General features: G+C 42.9%; 1 protein-coding gene across 6 annotated transcripts in view; it reads left to right on the forward strand.

Moving 5' to 3' along the window:
* Positions 1-25,834, forward strand: part of LOC122806350 (cellular tumor antigen p53-like) — a 361,899-nt gene that overhangs the window by 23,983 nt on the left and 312,082 nt on the right. For 4 of the 6 annotated variants that reach the window (XM_044076688.1, XM_044076692.1, XM_044076689.1 and 1 more), the window contains exons 2-3: positions 7,964-8,092; positions 20,257-20,316. In XM_044076688.1, the coding sequence (XP_043932623.1) occupies positions 8,025-8,092; positions 20,257-20,316 (128 nt within the window). In that variant the 5' untranslated portion in view covers positions 7,964-8,024. The remainder of the gene's footprint in view (positions 1-7,963; positions 8,093-20,256; positions 20,317-25,834) is intronic. The other 2 variants (XM_044076691.1, XM_044076693.1) reach the window with 1 other exon arrangement.

Genomic DNA, 25,834 nt, shown 5'->3' on the forward strand with positions numbered 1-25,834 from the left:
TCACTATAAGTAAAAAACTAAGAGCTCTCATAAAATCATCCAAAGCAAACTTTGAGAGAAAAATAGCTAAAGACTCAAAAGACAATCATAAGGCCTTCTTTAGCTATGTCAGAAACCTGGGAGGAAACTCCCAGATATGTTCAGAACTAGTTCAAAATAATGAGAAGATTACTGATCCTACAGACATTGCTAACATACTGGCTGACAGGTTCAGTGCAAACTTCTCCCCCCCCCCAAAAGGAGAGAGATCTATACCAAGCGATTGCAGTCCCCCAAACATGTCCAACACCCAAGTGAAAACTGCTCTCGCCAAAGCAAAAAACACAGCATCCATGGGACCTGATGGTGTCCCTGGCTGTGTGCTCCACGAACTAAACGATGAATTGAACCCACAGCTAGGACAGCTGTTTAATCATAGTCTTACCTCTGGATACGTGCCCAGGGAGTGGCGCACTGCAACTGTGGTCCCACTTCACAAAGGCGGTGCCTCCACCGACCCTGGAAATTACCGGGCCATTAGCTTGACAAGCCTTATCTGCAAAGCCATGGAGAGGATCATAATGGACCTCATAAATAAAGACATAGGGAATTTGCAGACTTTGGATCCATCCCAGTTTGGCTTTGTCAAAGGCAGATCATGCCTTCTAAACTTGGTTGACTTTTTCAAACAGTCACCAAAGCCATTGATGAGGGAAAGGCAGTCCATACAGCCTACCTAGATCTGGCGAAGGCCTTCGATACAATACCCCACTCGGGTATCATTGAAAAACTCATCAGCTTAAATGTTAACCCATACATCACAAGATGGGTTGCAAACTGGCTGAGTGACGGAACCCACAGGGTCAGAGTTGCTGGCGCCATGTCAGACTCAAAGCCTGTCACAAGTGGTGTACCACAGGGCTCAGTCCTGGGCCCACTCTTGTTTGGCATCTACTTTTCCGAAGTACAAGCAAACACAGGAGGGTTATGGCTGACAAAGTTTGCAGATGACTGCAAACTGGGTGCCATAGTAGAAAACACATCTGACACAGATATCCTACAGAAGGGTCTCACAGAAACGGATAACTGGTGCCAGAGCCATGGCCTAAAGTTAAATGCCAAAAAATGCATAGTCATACCCTTCGGGAAAAACAAGGTTACCCCTAGCTACCAAATAGGTGGCAATCCACTGAGCACAGAAGAAGTTATCAGGGACCTAGGGACACAGGTTGATAGTAGTCTGTCATTCGACACCCATGTAGCCAAATTAGTTAGGAAGACCTTCTACATTGCCCACCTTATCATGAAGGGATTCTCGTCTAGATCAAGGGAGGTCATAGTCTCCCTGTACTCATCACTCATCAGACCAATGATTGAGTATAATGCCCCATTCGAAATGTATCTGACCCGACACTTGCAGCAGCTTGAGAGGCCACAAAAGTTCCTCACCAAAAGGATAAAGGGTCTCAAACATCTGTCCTATGCTGCCCGACTGAAAGAACTCCAGCTCTACTCAGTCGCTTACCGCTTGCTCAGAGGTGACCTTTGCCTAACATACAAGGCCATGTCAAACCCAGATTTCATGAATATGCTTCACCTCAAAAAATCTAGATCCATCAGAGCCACAAGGGCGGGAGACTTAAACCTGGACACGGCTATTAATAGGACGTGTTGGAGGGATAGATTCATCACCCAAAGACTCCCTATGCTGTGGAACAAAATCCCATTATATGTGAGGCAGAGCACCTCGCTGGCCTTGTTCAAGAGAAATCTTGACCAATGGATGGGAGATCGCAGATATACCCCGGGGATCGCCTCAGTGTCACTGCTCGACAGAGGCACAGCAAAATAATGGGTATAGTTCCCCATACTTAAGGGGTGGCGTGAGCCACAAAACTATGGGCTAGGCTTGTAAATGCCCTCTGGCAGATAGCCTAGTATGAACCTATATGTTGGGACATTTGTCGTCTTTACACAACTGGCAAGACTGCTAAACTGGGAGTGAGTTTGCAGTTATCTAGCCATACATCCATATAACATTTGAATGCAGTAAGAAAAGTACTTTGCTTTATGTGGAGTGGAAAGCTGTTCCAAAGAAGCAGTTTTCTTTTTGATACTTACCTGTCCCTCCAACATGTTCTATTTATGTTGTAGAAGAGATGTAGATTAGGTTTTGTAATTAGCCTATGGTATCATAAGGGGTTTGCTATTACTGAGTGGGATGTGGATGAGTTCCAGGTCATTATCTTTAACAAGTCTGAAGGTGCAAATGTTTTAAGAATGTAGAGCCATTGCTGCCTTTAGAATCCTTGCTTTTTGTGGTGGGCCTGAATGTTTGAAAGGCAGTGAAACCATGCACTGATGGGGAGTGTTTTCAACAGTATTGACCCATGTCCTTGTGATTTATAGGATCATAGGAGGTTACTAGGCTATTGGCCCTGAGGCCCTTGTAAGCCAGGATAAGAGTTTAGCCCATGTTTAGATAAATCAGCACCGGATGCCCCTGTCCAGCAAGGACATGGGTGATTGTACATATATCCATGTTTCCTAAGGTAAGGAGTGCTTATTGGGAGTAGATTTTTTTCCCCAGGCATTGAGCAATAGAACCTTAATGTTATCTAAATTCTGTTTTGTTACATAAGCTTTAGAAAATGGACATTGCCTAAAAATGAAACTATGGGAGTGGACAAGCATTTAATCAGTATATGAAAACCTTAGCTGGAGAGGTGCAGACCATCCCTTGCAAAGCCGTTAGGACTACACACCATCTCTTTTTTGGCTGGTATATATTGTACCTCATTGAATGACACCGTAGTCTAACTCAGTTGTTGAAAAGAATAATTTGTATTTTGGCGTCATGTTAGTGATGGTAGAATGCTGCTCACGGCTGGGTTCATACCAGCCCCAGACATGTATTCCAAGAGCTCTATTGTCTCTCTCTTCATATAGTCCGGGGGAGTGTGTCTCGAGTCATTTACATTTGCATATTCTGTGACAGTGTCTTGATAGGCAACTGACCGTGATACACTCCTTGCTTAGCCTGGTGAGTGGTGCACAAGTGTGCCTCATTGTGGAGTCACCTGTGGCAATGATATTGTATTGTATGGAGGTTTACCTTACAAGATTTTGGAGAGTCCGTGTCTCTCCACTTAAATTAATTTTTCATGGTGGGTGCTGCCTGTCTTGTGTGTTTGTGGTGTTTCTGAGGTTACTTTCAGGAGGTCTTTGTGGTTTTCGGGGTTACTTTTTAAGAGTCTCACCATGTGAAGTTCTGTTGGTTTGGTCTGAGTTGTGTGTGCTTTTTAGTGTGGTGGTGGGTGCTGCTGTTGATAACTTGCTTGTTATTTGCTGTGACTTCATGTGAAAGCTTTTCCTCCAGTAACATAACTGTATTTCTTACGCATTGTGTTTGCTGATTTTAAGTAGTAGTAATTTGTTTGTAAACCTGAGAGAATTCAATTCTCAGGATGTCCGTTTCAACCAGGTTGGCTACAGAGACTATTGGAAAGTGCAAATCTGTAGTTCCAGGTGATTACTATTGGAGAAAGTATATGATAAGATAAGCCTCCAGACACTGAACCCAACCCAGTTTAGTTATGTCAAGGGCTGATCATGTCTACACAACCTGGTAGACGACTTTGAGAAGGTCAACAAAGCAATGAATGAGGGCAGAATCGTTCACTTTGCCTACCTTGACCTGACCAAGGCATTTGACACAATAACCACTCGGGCATTGTTGACAAACTCAAGAGGTTGTGTACAAACCCATATGTCGCCCGGTGGATTGCCAACTGGCTCACAGACAGGACACATTAAGCTAGAATTGGGGAGTCTACCTCTGCAAATAGGCCAGTCACAAGTGGGGTCCCTACAGGATCAGTCCTTGGACTGCTCCTTTTTTGGCGTTTACTTCTCAGAAGTTAAAGCCAATGTCGGTGGTCTCTGGCTGACTAAAATTGCAGGTGATTGCAAATTAGGAGCTGTCATTGAATCTGACACTGACACAAATGTTCTCCAGGGGGGCTGACACCGACAAACAACTGGTGTCAGAGCTATGGGGTAAAACTAAATGCCAAGAAATGCATAATAGTTACTAGGGATGGATGACTTCCCAAACGATACTATCATATTGACAACACACCCCTTAGAGTTGACCGAGTAGTCGGGGTCTTTGGAACACACACAGATAGTAATCTAGCCTTTGATCATCACATGTCTGCAGTGGTGAGGAAATCATTCTGTGTTGTGCTACTTGTAAACAAAGGTATGGCATCAAAGTCCAAAGAAGCCATTGTTCCACTGTATTCGGCACTCCCCCTTTGGTATGTACCTAGCCAGGCATATCCAACAGTTGGAATGTCCACAGAGGTTCCTTGCTAAAAGAATACAGGGTGTAAGTAATGTGTCCTGTGCAGACCACGTCAAGGCCCTATCCCTGTATTCTGGCTTCTGCAGGCTTTTGAGGGGAGATCTATACCTGGCATACAGGGCATTGTCAGACCCCACTCTGAACCTCCTGCATCTTCCTAAAACGAACAGCACCAGCATTACTTGTTCTAAAGATTTAAACCTTGCCTGTGATACAAATCGGACCTGCTGGAGAGATGGGTATGTATCCTAGAGACCACCCTGTCTGTAGAACAGGCTCCCCATCCATGTGAAGCAGAGTTCCTCCCTAACCCAATTCAAGTGCAGCTTGGGCAGTTGTATGGGAAACTGGAAGTCATCCCTGGTTTGGCACCTGTGTCTCTAATAGACACAGGTAACCTGTAAATGGTTAATCTCCCAGGCCCATGCCTACAGTCGTCAAGAGTACCAGAACTTGTCAGATATTTGGGATGCATGGCTAGGTTTAAAAAGACCCTTGTGGTCATTAGCCTAGTAAACGCCTATGAACCTAAGAAAGCCAATTTGGACAATTCTTCTATGGCGTGAAGTCCCATAATTATCATGGATATGATTTAATAATACAAGAAACATTCGGACACTGGATCTAACCCAGTTTGACTTCTTCAAAGGCAGATTATGCCTACTCAGCTTGATGGACTTGAGGGCAAAGTGGTATAAACTGCCTACCAAGATCTGGCTAAGGCATTTGATACATTACCCCACTCAGGCATTTACATCCTGGAAGTCAAACCCAATATCAAAGGTCTTCTAGCTGACCAGGTTTGCAGATGACTGCAAACTAGGAGCAGTCCTAACACCCCCCCCCCCAAGACATTAGCATACTACAAGAGGGACTAACGCAGACAAATTACTGGTGCCAAAGCCACGGCTTAAAATTCAATTCCGAGAAATGCATACTTGTTCTCTTTGTGAAGTTTGTGTAAGAAACTACCTTATTGATTACTGGGTTCACTTTTAGGGGACTGTTATCGGGGATTTGAAGACAAATGTACATAGTAACTTGGCCTTTGACCAACATGTATCTAGTTTTGTGTTGCTCATCTTATAAGCCAGGGCATGGCAACTAGGTGCAAGGAGCTCATTGTTCTTCTGTAGTGAGCCTTCATCAGACCCACCCTTGAGTAAAATGCTCCCTTTGAGATGTACCTGACCAGGTATGTGCGGCAACTAGAATGTCCATAGGAGTTCCTAACAAAAATAATACAGGGTGTAAACATGCCCTGTGTAGATCACTTCCAAGCTCTATCTCTATACTCTTGTTTCCTGCAGACTGTTAAGAGGCAGTCTGTGCCTGGCATAAGAAGAATCTTTTGATCCCTCTCTCGACCTTTTGCAATGCCTCAAAACCAATAGCATCAATACTGCTCGATTTAGGGACTTGAACGTTATTTTCAACATTAATAGGACACATTGGAGCGACAGGTATGTATGTGTCTCGGGATTCCACTCTTCTGGAATAGGTTTTCCATCATCCATTTGAAGAACCATTCTTCCCTTAATCCTATTCAAGCATAATCTAGACCAGTGGATGGGATACTGGAAATTCAGTCTGAGTCTAGCACCCATGTCTCTAATGGACAGAGGCAGTTTGTAAATCCTACCCTGGTTTACACATACCCCCTGAACATAGCCTCCAAGACTCAAACTTGTGGGATACATTTGGGGTGCATAGTTGGGCTTATAAAACCCTCCGAGGTCATTAGTGTAGTATACACTTATGAGTCTGTATCTGTAGACAGATTAAGGAAGAGCTTGTCCGTTTGTTTTTCCCCCACTTGAAGGGTAAAAATGTAATGATCGCAGGCTTTGATTACTGTGTTCATCACCTAGCATACACACGTTGAAATCCATGTTGGTAAATTGTTAGGCCTTGAAAGTTCTGAAAGATTACAGTCTGTCAGAGAATTACATTTAGAAGATTTTGGCTAGCTCTAAGAGGGTTGAGAGAGGCCAGCCGCTGACCTTCAGGATCTCACTCTTCATGCATATAGCATGCAAGTCCTTAGAGACATCATTTAAAAACACATGGCCAAGACAGAGTTTGTTTTAGCCATTAGCGAAATGGGCTTGGAAGAAACAAATCTATTAATGAAATGCCCCGTCCACCTCATCAGTCCAAGAACAGTTTTTTGAGCTAATGAAGGGCAGCAGTGGCAAGCCTTTTACTTAACATGAGGCTGCACATTTTCTGTATTGAAGACTTTAATTTGAGTTGCCATGGGAGCAGAATGTTATGAAAACGTTTGAATGCATCTAACTGAAGGGATGGGAGGGCCTCCTTTAGGAGAAGGTTTTAATGTGGAGGACCTGGTTGAGGCCTTCCCATAGCAGATCGGTTGTTCAATAAGTCGCATTGAAGCTGCAGAGTTGAAGTAATTTCCCTTGTAGAGTTGTACTTATTTGGAGGTCATAATCCCTCATCTGTTGGCAGTAACCTTTTGTTAGCACTGGGTTCCTCTTCACATACTTTGGTTCTCCAGTGTCTTTGCTTTTTAACTCAGTGGTGCATTTACATTTAATTATATGTTCTTGGACCTTTTCTCCTTTGTGACTTTACTTACATGCCTGCTTTGCATACAATCTTTTGTAATTGACTTTAACAGTGGTAGGTTAGCAAATGGTTTTCACATGTGGATTAATTGTTTGTTGGTGCTGCATATAAAGTCCAGCTTAGAAGTGACCTGTGAAGATTTTGTGCTAGTCATAGGAAAGGAAATTGTAGCTGTGTCTTTGCAAATGTAATTGTGCGTTCTGTTTTGTATGTGGGATACCTTTTTTTTTTTTTTTTTTAATGTTGAGTGATCATTCGTGAGTACATGTACTGACTCTTTAATTAAAAAAAAAAAAAAAAAAAAAATCTGCAGGAGATTCTTTTAAATATTTTTCAGATCCATTGCTGTCTGTGCTTGGTGTTAAGTTTCCTAAATACATTTTCAGTGTGCCTGGAACTTAATGCAATTTAGCTGTTCCCTTCTAAAGTCTTTTGGTAGCACGGTACTTTGTTTTTACAATGCATGTTTTTGCATGTGTCAGTAAAATAATTGTATTAATAATTTGTATATTTTTTAATTTGTGGGATCTTTTAACAGAAGTGGGGTGACCATTGGGCATATTTCTTTAGAGGACTGAATTTATAGCAAATTGAGGCATACTAAATGAGCAATGTTTCCTTCACCCATTTCAAGTTTGAGGTTAGATAAGATATGAAGATGAAATGGAGAGTCCGTTCCTTAAGCAGGGGGCCAACTAGATTGTAAGTTATAAGAGGTTAAAGGTGTGACCATGGTATAGACAATGACTGGCTTATAAGAAACATTTTCCTTTTACTTAAAAGGCTGTGGAAATCTGTTTGCCCTGACTCAATGCTTCTTACTGGCTTTCAGTCAGCTAAATGCTAAATCACTGTTCGATACTGAGGCTGCGGTTTAGAATGTTAGGTTTAATGTGGATTTATCTTACTTTATACAGCTCTGGTGATGGGGTCTTCAGAGAGAATATAGGAGTCTGGTAATGTGCAAACCTATTTTACGTTTTGTCTGTTTAACCAAATTTTTTTTGTCTCCTTTTTCTATAGTTTTGGCGACCCTGCCCCAGCCTTTTGTTCCTCTGGTGGCTGGTTATCCCCAGACCCCAGAATGGAGGAAACACTGTCTGACCCCATTGAACCTTTGAGTCAGGAGTCATTTGCAGAGCTGTGGAATCTGTGAGTATCTTGTCTGTTTGGCTCAATGGAAAGTTTGTTTTCCAGGGTAGTACACTGATCACAACAGATCTTTAGCAGTTACAGCCGGTGTGAAGAAAAATAAAGCAGAACTAATTCGCAAACACCGAGTAATCACTGAAGGTACAAAGTCTAGCATACAACTGAAAGAACTGAGCAGATATTAACAGAAGTGAAATACAAATGTCCTTAATTTCAGTTGTAAATGTGGGAGGTAAGTAGCATGTGGTAGCAGAGGATGGAGGTAGAACTGACATAAGTGGAGGAGTTGGGTGTGGAAAAGCACCTTCAGTCAGATTTTTTGATGATGGTTTTGAGTTGTGCTCAAAGTGGGGAAGGAGAATTTTTTTGGTTTTATTTGGGGGGGGGGTGAAATGGTGATTGATACACTGCTGTTTTGTTTTTGGGAGTCTAGAGTGAGTTAATTGGAGAGGTTTAGGGGGTTGCAGGGGTTGGTTTATTATGGAGTTTGGCAGCAAGAGATAGGAAATGCACCTGGTTGAAGCACTTTTGAAAAGAAGTGACCCTAGAAATAGCACAACTGTTAAGTGACTAGAAGCCATCTGGCTTTGAAGAGTGTGGGAATGGAAATGAATTGGCAAATTTTGTTTCCGGTACAACTATAGACTGGATATGTATTTTGTTATGGCTATGGTACGTAGCCTGTATTTGGGTTGAACAAGTTCTCATTTACCGATTGCAGCTCTACCTGGTCTGGAGAGGAAAAAAGAGAGATTTACCTGGACCAAAATAAGAAAACTGAACTTGTTCTCTGTGTTTTGCATGTGGTTGTGGAAGTAAAGTGACTGGTCCAGCCATGATTCTGGGCGATTAAAGCTTGTGGTGGTTTCTTTTGGGATACCAAGAATTTTCAGCCTTTGTGAGAGGTTCCAGATAACAACATACTTTTTTGGGGAAGGGTGTAGGAGTAGCTTATGGTTGTTTAGCCAAGAGTGAAGGAAGTGGAGATCAGATTGAAGTTGGTAAGGGCTACTGGAGGTGATGGGATGAGCCGATTCTGAATCTGATGTATCTGTTTTTAAGAACTGTTGGAACTTGGTGACAGTGTTGGAGAGCCCTGATTTTTTTTGGTAGGGTTGAATGGGCAGGGGATGATTTAAGATCAGAGCTTTGATAAAGTCAGTGAAGATTGCTTTAGAAGGTTTCCTTTATCCGTGAGGAATAATCTCATTTGTAAGTGACCACAGTGCTGTCATTGTGCTTCAGCAAGTTCATTATCCGCATTGGTTAAGAGTGAGGAGTTTGTATTGCTGGACGTATGTGGATGGTTGGCTGTCGTAACATCTTGTGCTATTTAATTTGTATTGTGTTAACTCTTTAAATGCCCCCCCCCCATATTTCCTATCTTGTTGCTGTATCTTCTTCTCCGCCTCGTTTTTCTTGCCGACTCTGACTTTGTTTACTGCTCATCTTCTGCTTCTTCATCCTCCGTTGTGGCATATTGTTCTGCATGACATTGCTCACTTTGAGCAGCTTTCATATCTAACTGTAACTCCTGTAATTTTCCCGTAGGACATAGCTAGTAGTTGGTCACTTACCCTTGTTTATTGTTAGAAACTATGACGGTTTGGCCTAAACATTATTTTGAGGACATGTACTTGCTTTGAGTAAATGTCCCTAAGGATAAATCTGGAAAATCTGATTACTAGTGGTATCTAGACAGGAGGATGTTGGCAGTACCAACTATCAAGAAAGGTTTAAAGTAGGGACCATTTTTATTTTTTTCCATGGAAATCTTTGTGGCGTATGGTTGCAAATAGCCTGTGAACTCTGTGGCATACTGCATAATTAATGGCTCCCTTGGCATAATGTAATGTTTAAGGACACTGACACCCTAAATAACTTTTCTCATCTAAGAGTACATTTTCTTTTCTGTGAAATGGTCCTTGCTTTGATGCAGTAACATGTGCTTTAGCTGTTTTCTTCCTTTTGTATGATCTTTGCTGATCTGCTGTGTGACTGCTAGCCATTTAAGAGGACCTGTGGTACAGAGAGAAAAGCCATTGCTGTGCTCCAGACTAGCTACCTTTGGTTGCACTGGTTTGGCTGCAGTGGGGAGGATGGGAGTAGAGTGGCTGATGTTGGCTCTCCCAGTCAGGGGGAAGGGTCTGTTATTGGTGCATTAAAACAGCATATGAGCCTGGTCAGCAATATGCTGCATAAAAGGTGAGTCACTTCACTGGGAGGTTGCACTTATGTAGAAGCATGCATGCACCTCTCAGTGGCACCAACAGACATCGCAAGACTCCCATTAGGACAAGAATTAGGGCTTGCCCCCCCCCCCCCATCACCACCACAGCAATATGACTTTGCACGGGTGTACACTATCTCTAAATCAGTCTTGGATATGGGTCTGTTTGGGCTTAGGAGAGGTTTAGCTGGGTCTGGTATGTCCAGTGAATGAGGAGAGGAGCTGGTGGCTGCTGGTCCATAGGTACTTGTTCAACCATTGATCTGTTAGGAGCTTAAGAAGTCTAGCCTTTTATTTCTGTGATAGTTTTTAGTCATTCTATTTTGTGTACAAATAACCAAGAGGCAGGCAGAATTACTTATTGCCTCTATCCATGAGACACACAGCTGCTAAACTATGGGTACATTTAGTTTCTCGTTCAGTATTCCAAATTACATTTGTATAGTATAAGGGAAGTATTGTTGCTTTTATGTGTAGTGGAAGACTGTCCTATCAAAGAGAGGTTCTTTGTAATACATACCTGTTCCACCAACACAAGAGAAGTACACCTGAATGGATTTGATCCCCTGCCTTCGTTGCTTTTTTCTAGACCAGTACATTAGCATGGTTTACTATGGAAGAGGCATAGTGATTGTCAGTAACAGGGTAAAACAGTACTGGCCATTTAGTGATTGGATTTCTTGTACAGTATGCCCCACAAAATTTTTTTTTTTTTTTTTTTGCCTTTTCTAGCAGGCTGTGTGATGCAAATGTCTGAAACCCTGACGTCAATCCACTTAACCTGGGGTTTGTTTGCGACCTGTCTGCTAGGAGAGGTAGCATGGGAGACTTGCTGTCTTGCCTGCCGTGGTGGGTTTGAAGGCAGTCTAGACTATTATACAACTGGTTTCTAGCAGGACGTTCAGCAAGCAGATCAAGCCAAGATGTTAGCACAGACCAAGCTGTGCATTTATAAAAAAACGTGCTTTTGGGAAATGCACAGAACTTTGCACTTGCCATAGAATGGCATTGTGGGAGCATGCAGACATCGACCGGCAGGGTCTAGACTAGAACATTCCACCAACCTTCTCTTGCTACCTGGATGACATCTACTTCACCACACACCTCTTCCCTCTAAACCAGTAGTTGCCAGTAACCTAATTTCCAGTAACAATTTGAAATGTTGGGACTTGCGAGTACCAAAAACTGAGATTGATTGGCTGAAAAATTGAACGTGCTTATATTAAATGATTGCCATTTCCTTGAATGTTTCCTTTTCTTCAATTTATGGCAGTCTTAGAATTGGGCAGCCACGGTGGTGCAGCAAGAGGTTCTCGGGTTCGATCCTCGGCTGGGGTGCCTTCTGTGTGGAGTCTGCATGTCTTTCCTGTGGTCGTGTAGGTTTCCTCCGGGTGCTCTGGTCCTCTCCCATCCCAAAGAAATGCTGTAGGTGGATTGGAGACACAGGTGTGAGTGCGTGCATGTGTGTGCCTTCTGTGGATGGTTGGGTGCCAGGCTGGCAACTCGACGCCAATCATGAGCGGACGGTGATCCGCTGTGGCGACCCCTAACTGGGAAAAAGCCGAAAGAAGAAGAAGATGGTTCGAATTGCTCCCACCAATAAAGTTTAAATGAGCGATGTTTAGTTAAAATTCACTTTTCTGCGTTTTAGTGTTTTTTTTTTAACCTGCATGTCAGCACTTGGCATTTTAAGTGCTTATATTTTACTAGAGAATCGTGAGTTCTGCTGGAGACTACAGATATTCTCCATAGGGTCAAGTGGGTAGTAAGCAACCCAGAAGTGATTTGGGGAGATGATGGCCTGATAGAAGCAAGGAGGAGCACTAAGAAAAACATTTACCTGAACAGTAGCAGAGAACTAAGTTTGAGCGGTTATAGTGACTTTACTTTTTAGGCAGCAGGCCACAAATGCATCCATTGTGTGCATTAAGTCCAGGTAACAGTATATGGGTGGTGTGTGTTGCTATATTTATAATGTGTGGTGGGATTGAAGGTAATTTTGCTTTCAGAAATGGAAATGCTGCTTGTGTTATACTGATGGATCCTCTCATCTCACCAGTGGTGGTTCTGTCAAATCCGTGGTCATCACAGTTGGAAGTGTTAGTTTGATACCGCACAGTTTAAGTAGAAGATCGGACGTTTAACAGCCTTAACTTGTCAGTTGTGTTTTATAGCTTTGAATGGTTTACAGTTTATCTTTTCACAATTCAAATGTAATGCTTATATCTGAAAAAAAAAATTTACCATGCAAAGTTTTTAATACTTGTTTTTTTACTGACTTTTTTGGAAGACCTTTTATATGAGTGTTACTTGCAGCTAGCCCCTGTTTACCAATGACAAGACCTTTTATACAAGTGTTATTTGCAGCTAGCCCCTATTTACCAATGACACAGGCATGCAGTCATGCTCCTGTCCATTCATCTTTCCCTCCCTCTGTCATTTTCTTGCTGTTTCAAAAGTATTTCTGGGAACTCCACACATGCGCACGCATACCTACCTCCTGATGGCTTGTAATTCCTCGTTGCAGCAAATTGTGGTGCTATGCCTAGTCGTTGCTTCTTTTGACTATGCTTCAGTAACTCTAGAACATGCTGCCCTTGCATCTCTTACCCATAACCCCTCTTCTCCACTCATCATGCCTTTTAAGTTCAACCCTTTGTATCGGACTTCCCCAATGCACAACAGTGCATCTGAGTCATGCCTCTTTCCATTTTATACTGCAATGCTTCTAAGTAATTCCCTATTTGCTTTTGTCTTGACTTGGTGACAAGCTGTTAAACTGTATTCTTGTACTGCACGCACACACCTACTTTTCCATGTGGTAGTTGTTGCATGCTTCCTGCCAAGCCTGTTTTCCTTTAACCCCTTCGCTCACTGCATATGCATAATAATAAATGGTGCTGTTCACTGAGAAAATGCTTTGCTTTTTTGTCCTAATGTGTGTTGTAGAAGTAAAGGGCTTGTAGTTTTTTTCTGAGTATTGTAGCTAGGCCAGCTAGCCTAAGGTTCATAATGCTCCACCCCCCACCCCCCCTGAATCCCATCCTTCCAAGGTTTCCAAGCTTTTTTAAAGTTCATGGCGCTCTGTGTTTTGCCACCCGATCCATTCTGTCATGGTCTGGAGAAGTCCTTCTTCTGAATGTCAGGATTAACATTCTTGCCATGTTCTAACTGTTCTTCCATACCTATCTCCATTAACCTTTTCCCTTTGGTGTTTTATTTAACCTGTTAGTATTCTGTTTTTAAATGCGAGTATCTCACTTGAAAGTTGAGCTCCCATCGCATGTCTTCAGGTGGCACACCCTGGTTTGTTCTTGATACTTCATTGCCCTCTCTAGTAGTGTTGCCCTCCTTCCTCATCACCTGTGTGACGTGTACGCCAGTGTTTTTTTTTTTTTTTTTTTTAAGGTTTGTACTATGGCAGCCTTTTTTTTATCCTGTGCTGACATTGTAGTCTGACCCCAGTTGTATCTTCTGCTATTTGTCATTCTTACTCTTGTATAGGTTGAAATGAAGCTGCATCATGTAGTACTATGCTCGCATTGTTGGGTCCCTTTCAAGCTTGCATCCCTTGGACTCTGCCCCCTCCCCTTCACAGTGTCTTGTCACCTCACCAATGACCATTCCAGTTTTCCTATCCTAGTTTGAGGTCAGACATTATTGCATTAAGTAGGACTTGCTCCAGGACTGACTTTACTTGACTCATTTCTCACGTCTTACCTTGAGAGCTGCTCCTGGTGTTACCTCAGTCGAATCAGAATCAGCTCATCAAATCAACAGCCTCCAGAATTTTGTGAATGCATGTCTGGCACACCTCCATGCCAGGGTCTTCCTTTCAGCCCTTTAATTTAATTTAAGGGTCACTAGTGAGTTCTCATGATGGATTGTAATATGTCCTTTCATATCAGTGTTGCAGTATTCTTCATTGAAGGGATCTCCTGCCAAGGATAGCAAAATGTCCAGCCAGTATACTAAGGCCTTTAGATCTTAGACACTTTATGTCTCGTGTATTCTCCTTGTTTACAGCATAAAGGTGACACATGGATGTGATTAGTCAAACCTCTTTGCTGCCAGTCCAAATGCCATCATAGAAAGTCAGTCTGAATGCTGTTTTGCTTTGCTGGTCGCCAAGCCATTACGTATAAGAGCCCCATGGGTGCTTCTTTTTGATTTACTTGGGGTCATGTCATCCAAGTAGGGAAAATCTGTGTGGGAGGCAGATTCCCCATAAAGACCATCATGACCAGTGTCATCTTTTGCCTGTCTGTTAAGCATTTGTCCCCAAGACCCTTCTTAGTTGCTTACCGTGTCTGTCCATATACCTGGAGAAACCACATCTTCAGTTGTTGGCTCAGGGTACTGTGGTGGAATCCTTCCATCCTGAGGGGCAGCCATCTTCTAAAAAGGTTAAGATTTCTAGACCTGATCCTGTTGCTGTCCATCCTGCAACAGACTTCTCTCTAGAAGCAAGTGAAAGGCCCAAAGCCCATCTGGTGCTTCTTGGATTCTTCTGCTGCAGTCCATTCAGAGGCCGGCAGGGGCCTGAGTCCTCCAAAGGATTTACAAATATGTTCTAGACATTGAGGGAACCATGGCCAATTTATTTCTTGCTAAGGGACTGAACTGATGAGGGTCGATAGGACAGACACCTCACTTGAGAAGAAATAAAAGCATCTTGCCCTACTGCTGAAGGTCCCCCATGTGAATTGCAGGATTTTACTCGAGGCTTGTTCAGTACCTTAATGGCTGTGAAGCCTCCGCGGTGGAGTTTCAGTCCCTGCTTCTCCTTGTTTTCCACCCCTTAGGGCAAGGGAACCAGATTCCTCTGAAAAATGATTCCTGGCTTACTCCTCTCTAATTCCTTCTCCTGTAGATTATGTCTTGGAGGAAGAAGATTCTTTGACCTTGGATTCCCCTTTGGAAGAATTGTCCTGTGGGGGTACTGTTGCTTGCATGATGGAGTCTTTACAGTTAAACCTTCTAAACTATTGCCCTCCTCTGAGCTATTTCCTTCAGATAAAGACAGAAGAGCTATGGAAAAGTTGGGTAAAAAGGTGTACTCTGCTGTTACCTTGTCCTTTTTGGGCTATCAAACCCATAATGACCAGGTATGTCTTGGCTCTCCTTTCTCTCGTAGTTGAGGTTGTGTCTGATCTTGATTTCTAAAGGCAAAGAGTTGATGTGTTGTTCTTGGCTTCACCTGATGATGCTAAAGCCAAGTTTTTTTGCATGTTCATCTGAATAATAAGGACAGCTGGAGCTGAACTGTTAAAGTCTGACCAGGTTAAGAGTAGGGCCATGCAGGAACTCAAGCATATTTTTGTCTCCTGTGTTCCTAAATTTCAGATAAATTACCCTTCTAAATTGACCTTTGTCTGCAGGCAACCTCATCAGCCTTCCAAATTATAGGAAGGGGTCTGGACATATTCTTGCTAAGTCTACTCGGACTCCTATGTCTTGGAAGCCATCCTTTTCAGAACAAACTGTCATGTCTGACATTTTTACTCCTCCCCCTCCCCTTTCATGCATTTTGCAGCCTCTTCCAGTCCTGCTTTCTCATTTCCCAGAGGTTTTAGTCCTTTTTGGTTCAAGGCACCATTCTGCCTGCTCCACCCACCCTAGTGGGAAGGGGTTTTTACACCAGTATGTTTTTGGTTCCCCAGAAGGAGGGGACTTTGAGGCCAAGTGAAGACCTTTCTCCACTCAACACCTTCCACAAGGTCTGTTCTTTCAAGGTGCTGTCTCTTAAGACTTTTGTTTCCTCTCCTTCTTCCTCAGGCCTTCTCCATCTCAAGGGTGCCTATATTCATATTCCCATTCACACTTAAAGACATTTTTACCTTTTTCTGTTTCTTCCTTTCGTTTTCAGATCTCTGTTTTGCCTTTTGGCCTTTCTACTGCTCCAAGGGTATTCACCAAATGCCTCGCTCCTGCAGTTGCTTTTTGCAGGCTTCAGTGAGTACAGATATTCCCCTGTCTAGATTACCTGCTTATTCAGGCTCTTTCTCCCATCAGTCTCCTTCAAGATGTCTACTTCCACACTCTTTTGCAAAATCTGTGGTTCACCATCAATCTCAAGTCAGTCTTCATGCCCTCCCAAGATCATATTTTTATCGTTTGCAGGATCATATTTTTATCGTTTGCAGGAGTCCTACCATTCCCATGTTGGTTTCTATTCCTGTTCCCAAGGTTCTGTCTTTCTTTGATGTCCTTATTCCAGTCTCTCTTCCTCCCCTGTCCTCTACCACGGCCAGGGAATTTTTTGGAAATCTGGACTTTATGGCCTCCACCATCCACATGCTGTCTTTTTGTCAGTCTTCATATGATAAACTACAGTGGTGTAACACGTTTTTTACCATTTAAGACAACAAGCATGTGGTTTACATTAATATTTACAGATGACTTCTATCTGGCTAGGCTGGCAGCTTTCACCCATCTTTACACTGCAAATCAGTGCTCCACCTCAGGAGTTCCCTGTTCCTGTCTGTCTCAAACTTGAGCACCAGTGGAGGATTAGACAAAATTCTGCCAATCCAGGACTGCCCTTTCAGGCTTCAAATTCTTCCAAGCACAGTTCACTGGGACCTCAGACATGGGGTGGGGTGGTACTTGTGCTCCACTGAAAGTTGTTTCTGGCCTCCTCAAGAGTCAGGTCATATCTCAACGAAAGAGATGAGGGCTTCTTCTGGCTTAAGAGACTCTTCTTTCTCCGCCCCCCCCCCCTCCTCTCACCCTCCCCCTATTGAAAATATTCAGGAACAATACCACTGTTGTGTAGTATATCAGCAAGTTGAGGGGCACAGGGTATTTTCTTCTTTGCAGACTAGCTCTTCAGAACTGGGATCTGGCTGTCATTTTATCAGGTGATTCTTCAAGCAGTTTATAGTATTTGAGTACTATCTAGTAGCAGACTCTGAGCACGTCCAGAACACAGGCTCACAAATAGATGCTTCACAGAGATGTGCGACTATCAGTGGGGTAGTCCTCTTTTTGCCTCCCCTCTGAACAGACAATTTCCTCTGTTCTGTTTGCGATTACAAAGTCCTCGGAGTTGGAAAGTTGAAGCTCTGACTTTTTTTCCCCTTGAATGGTATGTTTCTGTATGCCTTTACTCTCCTTCATCTGCTGCCAAGACGTCTGCACAAAATCAAGCAGGACTCTTGCAAAATCTTGATGGTGACTTCTTTTTGACCCAGACAGCACTAGCTCCCCATCAGTTTTCATCTGACCGGGGGCACTTGCCACAGGTTACCTTACTGGAAGGAACTTTTCACACAAGACAAGGGATCTCACACCCATCCTCACCTGTCCACTAGTCAAATGACACCGTGGATGATAAGGTTTTGATTCCCTTTAGTATCTCTTTTCTGAGGACGTGCTTTGGGTTCTGCAGGAGGCCAGGAAACCCGGTACCAGAAAATCATATATGTCTAAATGGAAAAGATTTTCTGTTTGTTGCTTTTCTCGCCATCAGGATCCCTTTTCAATAGGGGTTCCCTTTGGTCTCTCTCTGTGTGACCAGCTCCATGCTGGCTTGGTACGTTGTTGATTTAAGCAGAGATTGCTGACAAATGAGTTTTATCTGCCTTTGAGCTATCATTTGGTCTCTCTGAGTTTAAGCAATTCCTTAAAGGTGTCATTCATAGGCTTTCAAAGCCAATTCCACCTTCTTGGGCCCCCAGTTTTGTAACTGAGTCGGGCTGCTTTTGAACCTGCTAGGGACTTGTACTTGGACTGTTCTTCTGTTGGCTCTTATTTCTGCCAAAAGAATATTTGAACTTCAGGCTCTTATGACTTTTCGTCCTTTTTAATTTTTCAGAGACTAGGTGTCTTTTGCACTAATCCTTTTATGCCTAAAGTGGTTAATGAGTTAATCCTTTGTCAGTCTGTTCAACTTCCTTCCTTTTATCCTTTGCCACAGTTTGCCAGTAAAAAAGTTCTTCACACCTTGGACTTTGATAGATGGCCCAGATATCGTTTGGATAAAACAAATGTTACTTGCAAGTCTGAGCAACTTTTTGTTTTCTTTTCATCCCAGGATTTTGGGTTTGGCTGTTTCCAAGCAGCATTCCTCCTGGATCTCTAAAGCCGTTTCCTTTTTATTTTTTCATGGCAAATGTCTTTCTTCATCTGTAAAGGCACATTCTTTTAAGGTGGTTACTTGGGCACCAGTTCATCCCTGAAGCTGCTACTTGGTTTGGTTTTCTGTTCATACGTTTACTAAGCATTATAAATTGGATGCTATTTCCAGGGATGTTCTGCATGGATTTGTAGAAGGTTGTTCTGTGCCTTTTTCTCCCAGTTGTCATCTAAGCTCTGGTGCTATGTCCTTCCATATCACTGTTGCAGTATTCTTCAATGAAGGGATAGTACAGTTGTGTAAAATCTTACCGTAACAGTAGAAGTCTTTCTCTTCATTGTTGCATTATTCAGTCCCTTCGTCCTTCCCCTCTCTGATGTAGCTGTTGCCCCTGTGTTTTTGGTACTCTCCTGGCTAAGGGCATCTCTTCCTTTTGTTCTGAACTTTTTTCATTTAGATGTGCATGTTTTTCTTCGTCCCTGTGGGGGGGGGGGGGGGTGTATTGTTTCTCCTTAGGCAATTCAGTTTTGAGTATTTGTGCCCATACCTCATCTTTATGCCCTTTGCTCTACACATGGAGAATACATGTGGTGCCTATAAGATCTAAAGGCGTTGGCATACTGGCTGGACGTTGGCTGTCCTTCAGTGAGGAAAAGGGCATCTGCTGCTGTGGTAAGATTTTACACAACTGTACTTTCTAGTTACCTTTTTTGTGATTTTCCTGCTCAGTGAGGTGGTGTTGACAAGTCAAGCTTTGTAGAATGGTGACCTGTATGATCGACCAAAATAAACATTAGATCTATTCCTCATTATCTCTTCTGTCCTCTTCACCCTGATTGCCCACATCTACCCTTTGAAGTTTGCAGGGATCCTGCAAGATGGAACAAACCTGGATTCCTTGCCAAAATTTAGATGGACCCCATTAACTGTCAGTCTTGGTAGAGACCATGTTACTGAACAGGAAGAGGTAACATACATGAGAGGATTTACTGTTGATTCTTACTGGAGTTTGGTGAGACACCCCTTTAGAATTTAGTGAGAAGTCCATTTTCCCTAGAAATCTTCTTAGCCTGTACTTCAGGACTGCTTTCATTGTTTTGCCATCATTTTTTAGTTCTGGTAAACTTTCTTGGCTAGAGGCACATCATTTTTTTCATTATCATTTTTTATTGTATTAAATGCATTTTTATTAAATTTTCATGCAGTGTGCATGCACAAGGTCATCATTACTGAATTTGGTTTATACATTGCTCTCCATATGGTTAAGAAACCATAGGCAAAGTAAAAATTTACATCACTGTGATTCTTGGAGTCTGTGTTGGAATTAGTGGTATATGTATTACTGAAAATCTGCCAATTTATTTTTTGATAATTTTGTGTGTTAAGGTAAAGCTGGTCTTGTCCATCTGTGAAACCAGATTTGCATGACTAATGGTGATTACTGTGTGATCTCCCACCTGAACATGGGTGTTTTGCGTGGGCTAGGATGGCGTGTGGGTGGTTCACAAATAACTTCATCCCCACCATAACTAAGTAATGGGGTATATGAAGTGGTGTAAACTGCACTTTGGTAACTAAAGCCATGTTCAGCTTGGTACTGTTGTGTGAAGTGAAATAAGTATGGATAACATCCTGGTGGCATCGGGTCAGTTTTTAATGACACCTGCGAGTTCAGGTGCAGTTCACAAGTACAGTTTGGCACATGTGGGTTTTTTTTTTTTTTTTTTTTTTTTGAGGGGATGGTGGGATTTGACCACTTGTCTTTTACAGTATGTTAAATGTGTATTCTGTTTTTATTGTTGCAAAAGTATCGCATCAGAGAGTGAATTTGCAATCTTTCTTTCTTCCACACAGGTTGGGCAGTCAGGTGGGGCAGTGCGCTGGTCCTCCGGCAGCAGAGGACGGCGCAAGGCGGTAAGTAATTGGAGTAGGCCTTATGGGCTGAATTGGATCACTTGTGCTCTTTGCCTGGAGGGTTAGAGGGGCTTTTGTAGCATGGTGGTCACTACTTTGTTTTGAGGAGGGTCTTGAGCATTTTTTGTCACGCATGCATCAATTTCAAGTGAATACTACATCTGTTCTTGTGATAATGGTGTGTTAGCATGAAGTGTAGGGATTCTATTAATTTCTAGTAGTCTTTGTTTCTTGCTGCTGAAACAATTGTGTAGTTATTGAAAAACAGTAAAATAAGTTTAGAATACCTGTTCTGAGTGTGTGACACAATTCTGTGCTTGAGGGCTGTAGATTGCAACAGGGAGGGATCTACAGAGAAACTGTTGAATTGTCTGAGATTTGATTTAGTGTAAGCTTGCGTTAAGTTTGGAGAGTTCAGGAATAGTGAGCATAATGCTGAAACTCCCTCCTGTCCTATTTTGATGAATTGTATGCCTTGCTTGTAGCATCAAGTTGGCTGAGAAGGGTAGTAAAAGAAGCAAACGGAAGGGAGATGATGGTGATATGTAGCATAAAGGCAGCTGGATTTCCAAGCACAAACTGCATGTAGAATAGTAGCAGTTCTGTGCATTTACTAACATTTGCAGAAGTCAGCTTTCTAAAGATGTGTGATAACTATGATGTGGTGATTCCATACAGAATTTTTCAAAAGGCAAGATTTTTAGCTCATCGGGGCTACAGGGGTGAAAAGTTGATTTAGCGGTACTGGTAGGATGTATTTGGTTGAGGTGCATGGAGAAAAGCTTAAGACATTTAAAGAAGTGGGACACTGAAGTGGGTCACATTGGTATAGTTAGATGTTCATCAAGCAGGGGTGCGAGACCCTTGGTTCTTATCTGTCAGTCAGCCCTCAAACATGCATATTTCTAGAAGAGACTACTACACTACAGTCCCATCTGCACTGTTTTTTTGTGAGTGAGAGATCGCTACGGGCCTCTGCTCTGTGTGAAACCTCATAAAGCCCTCATGGTCATTTGAGTTTTGAGACCCTTTTATTATCCTGATTCATTTTTTAAGGAAGCAATCTTTGTCAAATAAGGATGCTAAATGTTCGAGCTTCAAATGGATTTTTTAAAAGGTGTAACTGAGCCTCTCAATTGTGTGTCGAGTGTTTGTATACTGGTTCTGTGCGCATGTGCGCGTGCGCACACACACGCGTGCATATTATGTACGTGTACTTTTTTAAATTTCAAGTTTAGGGTGCATAGCATAGAAAATTTAAAAGTTTATATGCTGTTTGTTCTACAAAACAGATTTCTGGCTGCTGTTCTATTGGTCAGGTTATCCAATGTTTGATTTATTTTTGAGAACTTGTCAAAAATATAGAAGCATAGAAATTTGGGGTTTCAGTTGCATAGGAAAACATGGCTTGAATGAGCGGGATGTTTAAAAAAATTATGCAAGTGTCATGAAATTTGTGAGAAAATATGGCTGGACATTTGGATGCACTAAAAGGGCTGCAGTTCTCTGTACCTCACTTGCATTATCTGTATGATGGGGCGAAGAAGCTTGTATGCACCTTTGATCCCTAAGTCTGACTTTGGAAGCTTTCTGCCAGTGGTTAGCTGTCGAAGTTTCATCTTCTGATTTCCCCAACTCTGCAGAAGTCTGATTTTTATTTGGTCTTGTTAGGAAGCAATCTTGCTTCTAGGCAGAACTCTTTCACATGTTGGTCTGAGAAGGCCCTGTCAAACATTGCACCAACCTTTTTGCTGTTTACATAGTTCAGTTCAGCTCAAAGTCCTAAAGTGCACTGTAAAACAGTTTCTGTGCTGGATGTGTAAACTGCTAAAATATTTCAGCTCTGCTGATGTCCTTCTCATTTGTTATGAATACTGAGAGAGTGATGTGGATCTCTTGCTTGTTATGAATACTGAAACAGTGATGTGGATCTCTTGCAGCGCTGATGTCCTTCCCATTCATTGTGAACAATGAAACAGTGATGTGGCTCTCTTGCTCAGGATTGCTGTATGTCCAGCCAGTATTCAAAAGCCTTTAATTCTTACTGGTGACATACATCAAAAGTGTGCTGCCCACGTCAGTGTGGGGCATTAAGGTGACGTGCTGACGCTGCATGCACAGAACTTCTTTACCGCCAGTCTGAAAGTCAGTTGTGCATCGGTCTGAATGCCCTTACCTGTGCTGGTTGTACGAGGCTTTTGCAGGCAAGTACCCCATTGGAGTTCCTCCTCTTTTCTTCTGTAGTGCATTTTGAGAGTTCATGCCATCCAAGAAAGGGGAACTGTCAGTCTAGGAGAAAGATTCCCCATAAAGATTATCACAACAAATGTTTATTTTGTCTAGGCGCTCCTCGCGACCACACTTGGTGCTTGATTTGTCTGAAGTTTGTGCTGAAGACTCTTCATAGTCATTTGTTTTTGTTTTTTTTTTTATTGGTTCATCTTGAGAACAGATGGCTCAAGTTGTTGGTCCAGGGTGCCATGGCTGAATATTCCCACCCTGAGGTACTGCTTTCCCTTAAAGCTAAAAAATCATGTCTTATTGCCACTATCAAGTCTCTGCCAGATGTCTTCCTTGAGGTGGATGACCCTGAGGACCACCCAGTGTTGATGGCTCCCTCTGCTGCTACCCTGTCAGAGCCCAGCATGGAACTGGCTTCTCGCACATCTTCAAGGCTTTGCACAAGTCCACAGCTGACATGGAGGGGAACCACGGCTGATCATAGCTGGAATGTCTACGGGGCTTCCCTAGATCTTAAAGAGGTGGGGTCTGGTATCCTGAGTGAGTCAAGACAAGGTTCTGAACCAGCAAGGTTTGTTTAAAGTCGACGGCACCTTAAGAAAAGACAGAAGACTAAGCAAACTTCTCCCACTCCCGAAGATCCTTGGAAGGAGCGGCTGGATTTTATGAAGGGTTTGTCTAATGCCCTGATGGGTTTGAGACCACCTCATGAGGTTTCATTTCCTTCCCATTTCTGGTGGTCTAACCCTAAAAGGTCTAGGAAACCTGATTCTTCTGCTGAGGACTCTTGACTGATTCCTTGGCCTGCTTGTTCCAAATGCTGTCACCCATGAACTGTGGCTCTGAGGAGGAGGAGTCTGAGTCCTGACTACTCTTTGGAAGAATTGTCCTTTGGGGATAGCGTTTCATAAGGTGGGGCATTTTTAGTGGGACTGCTCCCTAGCTTCTGATATCAAGAAAAGATGTTGAGGCACTGCAGAAGGATTTATCTAAGACTTTTGCTGTTCCCCCTGTATTGACTGCTCTATTGGATACCTTTTTAGCTCGCCCTGTTCCCAACCTTCTGCCCCCAAGATGCTTGACCACTTTTGTAAGGTCCTCTGAGGCCTTTGTGTCCTTCCTGTGACCCTGCTGTGATTTCAGTCTTTACTGATAAACCTTCTCACCTTTTATCTTTATCTAAGCTACCTCACTCAAAAACAGACTACCTGCTGCTCTGACATTTTGTACCATTAACTATCACTTATGTGACCAGATATATTTTATCCCTTCTGTCTAAAGGGCGGATGCCATGGCCTTTTCATGGAAAGGGATGTTTATGCTTTTCCCCCTTCTTCCCACGGTCCTGTTGAAGATCAAACAGACTCTCTTAAAATCTTACTGGTGACTCCCTTTTGGCTCAGACAGCACTGGTTGCTGTTCCTTTTTTCATCTGTCCAGTGGCAATCATCACGTCATCTCAAAGGATGGATCTTCTCACACAAGACAAGCTGGTTTCTCTTTCACATTCCTTTGCCCACTCTTCACTTGACAGTTTAATCCCCTTTCAAAACCATTTCTCTCAGAGTGTGCTTAAGGTTTTGCATGAGTCCAGGAGACCAGTACAAGAAATTCATATATAGCCAAATGAAAGAGATTTTTTGTTTGGTTTTTCAGACTTCACCAGGATTCTTTTTCATAGGGATCCCTTTGGTTCTCTTTCTTGTGTGAACTGTACCATGCTGGCTTGGCATATTCCTCTGTTTAAAGCTCACTTGTCATCAAGCTGTGCTTGTCTGACTCCACCTGCTGGCCCAACTTTTTTGAGGTTCGTGAAAGGCATCCTCCACATCAGGCCTCCAAGAAAAAAACATCCCTCTTCCTTGGGACCTTAAGTTTGTCCTTGGAAAAATTGACTCTGGCTCCATTTGAACCGGCTGTTTCCTTTTCTTTGCAACATTGCATCTGGAAGACTATTTTATTGGTTGCCTTTGCTTGCCCTTGCTTCTGCTAAGAGATTTTCTGAAATCCAAGCCTTGCCTTGATGGCAGCCTATCTATCTATTCCCCCTCTCCCCCATAGTGACAGGGTGTCTGTGTACTAATCCTTCTTTTATGCCCGTGGTGGTTAATGATTTGTCCCTTAATCAGTCTGTTTGGCTTCCATCCTTTTTTCCTTCTCTGCAGTTTGCTAGTAAGAAGGTTCTACTGCTAGTGAGAAGGTTCTACACACCTTGGATCTTCGTAGACTGCTCTGGTGTTATCTAGATAAGACAGCCTGTACAGAAATCTGAGCAACTTTGTTTTCATGCCAGAACATTGGGTTTGGCAAGCCAACCATCCCCTGGGTTGCGAAAGCCATTTGCTTTTGTCATTCCTTTCATGGTAAGCCATTTTCTGCCTCTGTTTGGGCCCATTCTATCAGGGCAGTGTCTTCCGCTGTAGCTTTCTTCAATGAATTGGACACCAGTTCCATCCTTGAAGCTGTTAATTAGTTTTCTGTGCACACCTTCACTAAACATTACACGTTTGATGGCCTTTCCAGAGCCAGGGCAGGTTTTGTCAAGGCTATCTTTCACTGGTTTGTGGAGGGTTCCCCCATTGCCTTCCATCCTACCATTACTCAAGTAACAGATGGGAGAGTACAAAAGCCATGAATACTGCAACAGTGATATGGAAGGACATATGTTGTGTAAAATCTTACCATAACAGTACATGTCATTCTCTTCACTGTCGGTGTTCAGGCTCTTCCTCCTACCTCTTTTTCTTCCTTTTTTGTTGGGAACATTTGCCTGGCTTGGGGGGGTCTTTTCCCTTCTCCCTAAGCAGCTCCTTTTCCCCTGGATGTACGTGTGTGCATGCATACACAATCCAGTCTCTCCGCCTCTGTCTCCCTAGAGTGGCTCTTGTTCTCCTGGGGCCCTTCAGATGTATGCTCCCCCATGTTAGCATAGGGCATAAAGGTGAGGTACAGATGCTCCATACACTACTGAAGGCTGTAGTATACTGGCTGGACAATAAAGAGAAGGGACATCTACTGTCATGGTAAGATTTTGCACAACTGTAATTTCTCACATTACTAGCCAGGACTCTTGCATTTACTGTGCTTTATTAGGCACATCTGAAGGCCAGTGATAACAGTCTTAACATCATAGGGCCCACTGCTGTGTCAGGGGTACATATTTACCTGTTCACAGGGAAGCATTACTTGTTCTAGAGTAGGTGACTACCCATGGCATTTTCCTGGTGAAGTCATGTACTAAGGGAACAAAAGTGCCAGTCTAAAAGTTTTATCTGAA

The sequence above is a fragment of the Protopterus annectens genome, chromosome 7.part0 (assembly GCF_019279795.1).
Source record: "Protopterus annectens isolate FY-2018-M chromosome 7.part0, PAN1.0, whole genome shotgun sequence".
Classification (NCBI taxonomy): domain Eukaryota; kingdom Metazoa; phylum Chordata; order Ceratodontiformes; family Protopteridae; genus Protopterus; species Protopterus annectens.